A 10,966-nucleotide genomic window follows, 5' to 3' on the forward strand; every position below is an offset into this window, starting at 1 on the left:
GTTCTTCAATGTTACTCTACATACACATTTAACAAGTCTACATGCATTCAAATATTTAGCAAAGAAATAAAAAATGAATTCAATCATATGTAATTTAGGATTTGTAAGTGGCCTACAATTTTTTTTGTGGGTACACCCTGATTCACACTTAGTTTCCGGAAATTCCATGTCCATATGCTATAATATAGACAGTTCCTAAAATGTTGACTGTGTGTTGAATAATCATTACATTTGAGGCTTTTCTCAGAAATTGCTCCAGGGGATCAGCGTGGATTTAACCATTTCATAACAGGAGATCGAGCAACATTTTCTTTCACAATTTCTTCTCTCACAGCATTGCCGTCTCCAGACGCCATTTCGGGCTCTGCAATTAGAAGGGATACAGATCATGTCCAAATGGGCCAGCACAGCTTTGTTCTGGTTTATAATGGGAATCAATATAAAGTCCTTGAGTCAAAGTTTCATGTGAGCTTATTTACCACTCTGGATCAGAGGCAATACCCTTGAATTCTTTGTCTTCACTTACCAACACCTTGACATTACTCCATACATGCACTTGTCTTTTTCCTTTTTAAAATCTTTTTTACTTCTACCCCTGGAATTCCAGTTCCAGGAAAAACAAAAGATTTTGTTTTCTTCACTGCTATTTCTTTCAGCACTTACAACAGTGTCTGGAACATTCAAGGCCCTCAATGAATACTAACTGAATGAGCAAATGGTGTCAGAATAAATTAAGATTTTTAGAAATGTAAAGAAGAAGAATTTGTTTTTTGGTGTGACCCAGAAACCAGAAGTCCAACCAATGGATAGAATTTTCGTAGAAATAGTTCTTGCTCTAAAACCTGGAGAAGTCTGTCATGTTTAGAATTTTCTCGAATGAAATTCTCTGCTTCTGTCAGTAGTAAGATATACTTGCTTCACTAGTCTGCATCCTGAAAGGGAACACTCTAAACTTAGCACTGCCTAGAAATCAAATGTGTATAAAGTCACAAAACAGTTCAGAATTCCACTCCCAGTGCTGGGGACATTTAGCCTGCTCTCAAAGGTGGACCCTAATAGCTCTGTGCCCAGTGGTGTGAAGTCTGGCAGGAATGAGGGCCCAAGCCCTCGCTCCTATTAACTCTAGCATAGGCACTGGGAAATTTCATACAGGTGATGCACTGCATGCAGGGGGTAAGGTTGGGGATGGTGCCAGGACAACTTCACCCCAGTTTGCAGCTCCTATAGTTGATGGAAGGAAATACCCTAGGTAAAGAAAGGAGGAGAAACATCTGCTTGTTCCAGAAATCTCTAGCAAGAATCTAGATACCTAATTTTAGTACAAAAATATCTTTGTACAATCTGTCACCTAATGGATGCCAAGCAATATGAAGTGACTTCAAGGAGTTTGTAGAAAATGGAATAAAATGCTGACTTTATGTCAGCTAAAAGGTAAATTGACTTGAGTGTAAAAAAGTGGCATCTGTACAAAACTTTCATGGAAAATGAATCATTCAAATAAAAAAAAATGGGCATGGATTTCAGAAGAATTTCTTGCACCCATATTAACTTATCTTTTAATTCCATTTTTTCAGGTGACTTTTGAAGTACCCTCCAAACATCCATTTCCAAGCCAAGATGCTTGCCTACACTGCAAGAAAATGAGCGGGTAATACACACTGCGAACAGAGACTGCTCCACAGACACGACTAAAAGGTCACTCCCCCCAGTGTGTGTTCAAGAGGGACAGTGTCCCCAAAGGGGACACTAAGTACAGCTCCTACCATTGAGCAATGAGTATTCCAAAGGCACCCTCAGAACCTTTCAGAACATTCTACACAAGACACACAGGGACCTGCTTCTCCCTTGGTGGGAAGGGGTAGATGCAAACTCAAGCTCTCATTAGCCTGTGGTTTTAAAAGAGTAAAGCAAAGCAGAAACCCCAAGTATTTGAGGCAGCTGGGTATCCTGAGACAACGGCCGTCACATCTGAACTAACGGCAACCTGTCCATCCCTCAGAGTTCTGGGCCCAGGAGGTATAGATCAGTGATTGCCAGGGGCAGAGGGACATGAGGAAGTGGGGCAAATGCCTAACCAGTCCCAAAATTTCTTTGGCTCTGATGAAAATGTCTGAAACTACATAGGGGTGGTAGCCACACAATATACTGGGGGAGCACTGGGTGCCATTCAAGTGTTTACCTTCAAATGTTTAATTTTAGGTTATGTGAAATTCAATTAAAAAAACTTTTAAACCCAATTTTTCACTTTCAAGAAATATAAAAACAAGCCAATCATAAGCATTCAAAATGTTTATGTCTCAATTTTCAGGTCAAATGCTCACAATATTATTCACCTGATGGGTTTTAAAAATAAAAGTTTTTCTTTTAAATTAATTTTAAGAGCATGGCCATCATAAAAACTAATAATTAACTTAAAAGCCACAATATTTCTCCTTAACTTTAACAAACTAAGTAACACTTATGCATAAGTAAGTAAAGATGAACGAATACACACATTTGCCAAAGATTTCACACCCTAATTAATTTAATGTGCAGAAAACCATACTGATTATTTTTCAACAAGAAAACCAATTACGTGCATATAAATGCCTTATCAGTCATAGTCCTCACATTCTCACAACCTGTGTAACAAATGGAAAGAAGTAACGAGCTATGTGTGATTACCACTACAAGTTCACTTATTTCCCAAGTTTCAGTCGTAGATGTTATTTCCTACTCTTTCCAAAGTCCGCGAAAACATATGCTCGGAATTATTCCATTTAAAGGCTTCCATCGGTTAAAAAAATAAAAATGTTCTCTATTTTTCTATCGCAGCTCTTAAGTCTAATCCAATAAATTCCTCACAGTACTTTCTGTGTGTGAAGTTGGGAGAGAAATAGTTTTGTCTAGTAAATATATAAAACAGATCACTGAAGAATTTAAAGAACTGTGTATAACTTGGTGGGTTGTTTTTGCAACAGATATTTTTGTAATCAATCATATTTTTCCTCTGTATAAATTAGGAAAACTTGATGACAACTTGTATTTGATAATCCTCCAAATTGTTAAATGGGATCTTTTTAGAAAACAGCAATAGCAATCAAACAGAATCAACAGCACCTGTACTAAGATAAGAGAAAGTCATCTGAATCAATGCTCTATTTTACACACTGATACTTTTTAAGTTGAAAAGTTAGTAAGTTTATAACACAATCAATTCTTACCTGTATGAGGGAGAAATCTCCTGGTGGAAGACTTGGTTACTGAGTATTGGAAGAAAGGAAATTTCAGGCATTTGCCTGTCACCCTGTCACATATGCCCGACTGGCAATTACAGGTCTGTTTGCATTCCATCCCGAAGGTGCCGTAGGGGCAGTCTGAGGACAGAGGATGGAGAGAGGGAACAGATTTTTATGAATAAGCTTCCTTCCTAATAGTTCTGTGTGCATAGCTTTAAGATTTAAAGCAGCCTCAAGAATCTTGAATGTGAAATCTTAAGTTGGGCTCAAAAAATCCAGGCACAGAAGATTGGAATTTTTCATTATAAACGTGAAGTCACACACTGAGTAGATAACGGATGCACCTTCAAACAGGTGCATCAGCTTCTTGAGTTTTAGAAATGTGATGCTGTCTTCTAATTCACCGTGTTCATGACAATCTATCATCTTAAGTGTATAAGGAAAGGGCTTCAAGCTAACTAGAGCTAAGAGAGCTGACACCCCAGTTCACCAGGAGAAATCAATCCTCAGTCTACTCCAACTCTCACCAAGTTCCCTGTCTGTCAAAGATAGCAAAGCTTACCTAAGTGCTCCAGCACACTGGCAAAAACCTCTGCTTAGACTAAAACACAACACCTTGAGATAAAAAGAACAAGTTCATTCACCTAAAACGCATCAACTTGATGGGGGAACCTGTATCTCCATACATTAATCAGCTTTTAGAAGCCAATGGAATAGATACAGAATATTTATTCTCTTGGCATGGAAAATATCCTTGAAAATGGAACCTCGCATATGGGTAAAGGAAAGTGTGGTGAGGCATCCAAATCTTTAGAAATCATTCAGTTGAATGATCAAAGCAGATATTAATGAAATTTGCCTTTCAAAGAGAGTTAGCACGTTCTGTTCAGCAGCCTTCAGAATACAGAACGACCTGTGTGCTCTCTCCTGGTAAGAGAGATCCTGTAAAGCCTCTAGCAGGAGAGCACCCAGGGTTGGCCTTTCACTGTGTCTGCACTCAAATGCTGTCAGTCTGCTGTTGTATCCTCTGATGTATTAAATAATATTGGACATATAGCAAGTATCTAATAATTGCATGATGGCTAGCCAGTTGCTGTCTGGGCAACATAGTGACAATATCTGAATATTAAGAAAAGATCTGGCTATGCAGCTGAAATACATAATTTTCATGTGAGTGCCCTGTTTAAAAAAAAAAATGAAGGGGAGGTAAGATTTGCTTGCAGCAAAATACAATCTCTCTACCTAAAGTTGCTAAGGCTCACACAGCCTCATTATTTCAAGCAGGGAGGGGGGAAATGTTCAAAAATAGATTTGTGAGCAATCTGAAACATATCCCAAAAATCAACCTATATATCTTTTCAAAAATAAGTGTCACTGACATCTGAATCTGAGCATCCATATGAGCACACTCCTAGCTTTCCGGAGTGCTGGCAATTCCAGCCACTTTCCCCCTTATTTCTTTATCTCCATGTACTTGCACATTTGCAATCACATTAGTTACAAAAGCATTTCTATGCCAAGAAGAAAAGCAATCCATTTCATATACTTTCTACCTCCTGAGTGTGACTGTGTAAACCACTTCCTCCTGAATTTCCTTATGTGAAGCACTCTTTTCTTGGCTGACAAGCCCCATAATTTACAGAAACTACAGATTCTTTTCAGTTGAAACAAATAGACATCTAGATATTCACCAAGGAAAGCATTTCTCCCAAATCCTATCTCTTGTTGGTTATAAACACGAATAAACTAAGCAAACAATTAGAATTCTCATCATTGTTTAAGAATTTCTCTCCTAGCCTTTTGTGGCAGTTGGCAGATTACAGGATGATGAATTTACAAATTATTTCCAACAGGTAAGATAAGCAGTTAAGTTGGCTAAATACAGGATATTATCAGTTATAAAATGTAATTACACTAAGTTCATAAAATATAGATTCCTTAGAAATTATCCACTCCTGAACAATTGATGAATCAATTACTAGCATGTGGGAATCTTAATAACAATTCTTAATGATATCATGAGTTGGCCACAGAGTACTTTTAAATCATCATTCTTTAGATACTAAACATTTTTGTACTAGAATCTGTTTAAACTGAAATCTACAAATGTTTTGCTATGAACATGTTATTTAACCATAATTTCAACTTAATAATTTCCTCTCCCTAAGGCAGCTAACCCTGTTCTCCACAGACTTTCAATGCTTACCTTTTTATTTCTTGCACTAATAATTGAGCTTGTCTGACACGGTTTGCTAACTCTGTAGATGACCAAAATGCTTCTAAAGCAGAATGAGGTTTGTTTTATACCTGCAATCCCCTCTTCTAAGAATGTGAGTTATTTTACTAAAGAACTTAAGCCCCCACCCCACCAAGTGCATTAGCGTTCAGCTGAGGCATTTCATCTTGAGAGATCCCTCCATCCTCGGACCCTTTCCAGATCAAACAATCACTGAATCCAGGGGCTGGAATCACTAGGAGAGGTTATCTCCAGGAGACCTCTGTAATTACTTGCCAGAGCCTCTGAACAGATTACCTGCTGGGTTTCTAAAGTTTCCCAGAAGAGAGAGGCGACACTATCCTCCACTGCAACTCTCTTAAACTCTCACTAAAGAGTGGGCTGCCTTCTCTGTCGGTGCCTTGCTGCACACTGGTTGCTGCAGAACACAGAAGGATGTGCAGGATGAGCTATCTCCTTCCACCTGCCACACCTGCCAGGCATGACCGCACCTGCAATTTTCCCTTTCCTTCCCACCCCAACGCTGACTGATAAAACCCCTCAATGAGCACTCCCCCCCGCCGGGTCCCTGGAGGGGAAGCAAGGGGTCGTTCTTTACCTTTGCAGATACCAAACTCGTCACCAAAATCATCCTCCTCACTGTAAAACTGACACCTCAGCCCCGGGCCACACTTCACACCGTCCATGCCCGAGACGGTGCGGTAGCAGGTCTCTCCCAGCCCCGCAGCACACACACGGCAACAGCCACAGTCGTCCAGCACTGTCCTCTTGCAGCGTAGGCTGCTCCTGCACTCGCGACTGTCACAGCGTTCCGGACAATCCACCGCGTACTTGGCGCTCCAGGCCACAGCCAGGTGCGCAGGTACAAGGAGCGTGGTCAGCAGCAAGAAGCTTTTCATGGTCCCAGCTGGTTCCAGCTCGGCTCCCCCGAGTCCGACGTGATCTTGGCTGGTGGGAAGCGGCCGTCCAAAGTAGTAGCTGAGCCTCTGCCTACACGTTTATGAGTTTTATACACTTGGTTGCCCGCATGCTTCCCCGTCATCAATTTCCTCAACCCAGCGGCAGCGCTGTCCTCCTGCCAGGCTCTCTTGTTTTAGTTTATGAAATCCAGGATGAAGGCTGGATTAACACGCTGCTGCCATCCAGGAATTGAAAAAGCCCAAGCTGATGTCATCTGTTATGTTTAGATGGTTGTTTTGCATGAGGACTGAAAAACTCGCTCACATCCGTCTCCACTGCCCTCAGGGACGTCTGTGAAGAAAGTCGCATAGCCTCCTTCAGGGCAGGAATTGTTCTGACACGAGCACATCACCCGGGGTGTAGCTTTGTCTCACAGTCTCTATCGCTGGGAGAAAAATGATAACGACATGAATCATCAGGACCCAAGAAGTTTCTTCTTCAAATAATAATAATACGCATCTGGCATTTCCCCCCTCAAATAGCCATGAGATCGTTTAGAAGAAAGGTTATATTGTGCCTTTTCAATATTTAGAAGAAAGAAAATATTTTGACAAGAATTTTTTTAAAGACCCTCTCTTCCTCCCTCTTACCCCTCTCCTCAAATGCAATCTCTAAAGCCTCGTATATCTGTGTTTGTCATGAATGTGGCAGCATGTCCAGAAAGAGGAGGGGCAGCCACTGAGAAATACCTTTAATATCAGCACCCGCAGCCACACTAGAGGCAAGACTTGTCCTGACCCAAAACTCCCCCACAGGAAGGAAGGCTCATCCATCACTGAGTCGCCTGTCCAATGATGGAGTCCTCTTGAAGCCCTTCCCCTCACTCAGCTCCTGGCATCTCTCAGAATCCTTGCTACAAGCCACCACGCAAGGTAGCCAGTCCAAAGACACACACACAAGTCAGTAGGGAAATCGAAACGCAGCTCCAAAAAGGCAAGTTGCAAGGCAAGACAAACATCTTCAGCAGACAGCAAAGCCTTCATGCTGTGAAGTCGCACAGGGCCTAGATCCCATTAGGCAAAGCAAAGTAGCTTTCCTCAAATACGAATTGCACCACAGCTTATTAAAAGCAAGATCTGTGGGACAGAGCAAACAAGATGAAAGAGAAGAGAAGGGGGGGGGGCCTTACATCAGCCACATAGGTTGGATTTCAAACCCCTTATGCCACTTGTCAAAATAGATGCTAAGCCCACTATCATTAGATAAATAAACAGTCTTGCCAAGTGGGGATAACTCTTGGTCTGTCACAAATTAGCTGTTGCAAATCCCCAGGTCTAAGCTTCCTCTTTGGAGAATTGATAGTGTTAGTCTAGTTGACCTCTGAAATACATGTGCATTTAAAGATAAGGGACAGAGGTTACTGATAGGATTTGTTTTTGTGAGTGCAAATGTAGAAGGAACACAGCACAGACAACAGGGTCTGGAGAAGATAAGAAATATAGGCCAGAGTTTTGGCTTCCGAACATCTTGAATTTCCTATGACAACCCAATTCAAAAGACTCCAGCTTCATCTCTCCAAAATCAAACACACATAGCAGGTGAAACACTGATGTATTGTTTTCAGTAGTAGGTGTCATCCGTTGACTACACAATATGTTCCAAGCACAGAATACAAACATTTCACATATTGACTCATTTGCCCATTATTACAAAAGTAGCTACTGTGATCATGTCCATTTTTGAATGATGAAATTGAGTAGAAAAAGATTAAATATTTTGCCTGTGGTCCCAATAATGTCAGAGACAGATTTGAGTCATGTCATTCTCATGTCAAAGTTACACACTCTTTTGCTTATTACAACATGATCATGCTTTCATTACCATTAGTTCAAAAGCCTAATTCACAAGTTAGACTGACCCTGGAAATAGTTTCTTTTTTCAAACTTTGCTGAACTCATTTTCAAAGGAAAAGAGTGGTTAATTGGAATAGTCTTTATCAATGACATGCAACTTTTAAAGAAATCTCTTTTTTTTTAAATATTTATTTTTACCGGAAAGGCAGATCCACAGAGAGGAGATACAGAAAGATCTTCTATCTGCTGGTTCATTCCCCAGCTCTGGCTGCAATGGCTGGAACTGTGCCAATGTGAAGCCAGGAGCCAGGAGCTTCTTCAGGGTCACCCACGTGAGTGCAGAGTCCCAAGCCATTGGACCATCCTCCACTGCTCTCCCAGACCACAAGCAGGGAGCTGGATGGGAAGTACAGTGGCTATAAGGTGAGGATTTACCCATTAGGCTTTTGCACCAAGCCCTTAAGAAATCTTATTATGTGTTAGATACTATGTTAAACACTTTTGTTTAGATTACCACTTTTGATTCATCAACCTCAAGAGTCAGATGCTAAATCTATTGCCCATCTTAGAGATGATAATTTTGAGGCCTATAGAGGTTAAGGAAAATCAGGATTCTAATATGAGTTCATGGATACTGTATCACTCATTCCTCTATTCCTCTCACCTCCTGTAAGCTGATCTTACTTGCCATTCACTTAATTCACACATAAGCATCATGCCTGAGTTTCAATCTTCTTCCTTATGATGGTTCTACACCTAGCAGCCTGCCTCACCCCATCCCAGCATGGCATAACAAAACAATTCAATAAGCCTCTCTTCTAATCAAAAAAGAATGTGAATTTGAGGGTATCTGTTTTTGTTTTGTTTCAGCTTGACATATGACTTTTATTTCCAGCCACATCCCCACAAAATCTATAGTCTCACTTATCATAAATGCCTCAGTCTAGTTTTCTAGATGTAGACCCCTATAGTTCAAATTTCCTAAAAGGTGTGCATGATATGCTTAATATTATACACACATATCTTTTCTATTTTGAAGTGTTTTGCTATGAAATTTTTGTCAACATGCAAATTGTGTATGTTTGCACATAGTGTAATATCTTGATATATAAGCATGAACTATTCAAACCAGGTAACTTGCATTTCCATTTCCTTTAAAGGAGCTTTTAAAACATCATCAGTTTCTAAAAAAAAAAAAATCAGTTTCTTAAATGACTAAATTACTAGCTTAGATATTGGAAATCATTTAAACATTAAAAGTGTCTAATACAAAAGAACACAAATTTAATCATGTTAGAAGTTACTGCTTCCAGCTGCAGGCAACTGCATAGGTTGCCTTGTGTACAAGCAAGTGTTACACTACCGGGAGAAAAGCAGCTAATAGCTGTCAGGATCCTGGGTCTGGTTAATGCCAAATTTTTGTTAACTATACCAATGTCCAGCATAGTTGCCTATTCTTTTATTTTTTAAGGGTATGTGGGAGAGGGCTGTTGGGCCCCACTGGAAGATGACCCCAGGGCTCATGCTAGCTGGGGAGATTGCCCAAGGAAGGGGTAATCTGGATGGGTGAGAGTGGGGGCCACCAAAGCCATATTTTACAGGTATGGAATGACATCTGGGGACTTCCACAGACCAGACCATGGCACTCTCTGGTAGATGACAGAGTTGAGACTGGGTGTTTTAGAGAAGGGAAACCAGAGGGCATCTCTGGATCAGACCATTGCAACTGTCAACATGGGAGACCTGGGCTGGGTTAGGCGGCATCACCCACTGACACCTAATCAGGGGCTGTGGGCCTGCCTGGCAGGGCTAGGCCACAATATTCATCAGTGAGTGTCAGGGCAAGGGATGGGCCATGCAAAACTAGACCACGACACCAACCGGAGCCAGCACACAAAAGAATCAAATCTGAGGATAGATTCTGTAGGAGATATTTGGGCTCACCCCTGTGGGTCTGCAGTTTGCACAAGAGTTAAGGGTGGTGATGGACTAAGCCATACATGATCATGAAACTCATGGGAACTGAGACAGGGTGCAGGCTAGGCTGGCATAAGCTGCAGTAGCTGCAGGCACACCTGAGAATGGGTTGGGGGTAGGTCAGGCCACAGAATCCACCAACACATGCAAAGGCCAGGGCTGGAGGTGAACGATACCGGGTATCGCCTATAACCCACTGGCATGCATGAGATCCAGGTCTGCAAGTGGGCCTGGAGGAGGAATTTGGGGAACTCCCTTACTAGGCTGCAGCTCCCATTGGTGAGCATGAGAGCCAGAGCTGGACTGAGCCAGGTCAAGTAGGGAATGTGTGTGGGCTGGCTCAGGGAGTGGGCCAGGCTGAGTCAAGCCAAGCCTTAGTACCCACAGACATGCATGGGAGCCAGCATAGGATGTGGGCTGCACTAGACTTGGATACTTCACCCACTGTTTCACATGAAAGCCAGGTCTGGGGTTGCTCCAGGCGAGGCTGAGCTGTAGCATCCACTGGTAAGATCTGGAATGGATGCAGGCTAGTAGGGCAAGGCCACAGTACCCACCAGTAAATGCTTGGACAAGATGAGGGCCATGTCAGGCTGGGATGAGCATCCACCACCACCACGCACAAGATCTAGGGCTGGGAGTTAGTCTGATAAAGGAATCTCAGCAATTCCCATGTTAGGCTGCAGCTCCTACTGTTGAGTACAAGAGCTGAGGCTGCGGACAGCCCAGGCCAGGCCAAACTACCCCTTAGCATACATGTGGGCCAGGCCTGGAAGCAGGCT

General features: G+C 41.9%; 1 protein-coding gene across 2 annotated transcripts; it reads right to left on the reverse strand.

Annotated features, from left to right (window-relative positions):
- Window positions 1-263: 263 nt before the first annotated feature.
- ESM1 (endothelial cell specific molecule 1) lies at window positions 264-6,353 on the reverse strand. 2 transcript variants are annotated; one of them, XM_040977689.1, is made up of 3 exons: window positions 6,053-6,353; window positions 3,204-3,356; window positions 264-364 (listed from the first exon to the last, which is right to left on the reverse strand). In XM_040977689.1, the coding sequence occupies exons 1-3, from the start codon at window positions 6,351-6,353 to the stop codon at window positions 264-266; spliced, it is 555 nt and encodes a 184-aa protein (XP_040833623.1). The 2 variants fall into 2 exon arrangements, with proteins under 2 accessions (XP_040833623.1, XP_040833624.1); XM_040977690.1 differs by lacking the exon at window positions 3,204-3,356.
- Between the last annotated feature and the right edge of the window lie 4,613 nt (window positions 6,354-10,966).

This window comes from Ochotona curzoniae, unplaced genomic scaffold, assembly GCF_017591425.1.
Source record: "Ochotona curzoniae isolate NIBS_2020 unplaced genomic scaffold, NIBS_Ocur_1.0 contig_2754, whole genome shotgun sequence".
NCBI classification, from domain to species: Eukaryota; Metazoa; Chordata; class Mammalia; order Lagomorpha; family Ochotonidae; genus Ochotona; species Ochotona curzoniae.

Coding starts and splice junctions, on each gene's coding strand:
- ESM1 (XM_040977689.1), bottom strand. CDS start 6,353: ATGAAAAGCTTCTTGCTGCTGACCACGCTCCTTGTACCTGCGCACCTG. Junction 3,357..6,052: donor CGAGTTTGGTATCTGCAAAG/GTAAAGAACGAC, acceptor CTCTGTCCTCAG/ACTGCCCCTACGGCACCTTC. Junction 365..3,203: donor GAGATTTCTCCCTCATACAG/GTAAGAATTGAT, acceptor TTCTAATTGCAG/AGCCCGAAATGGCGTCTGGA.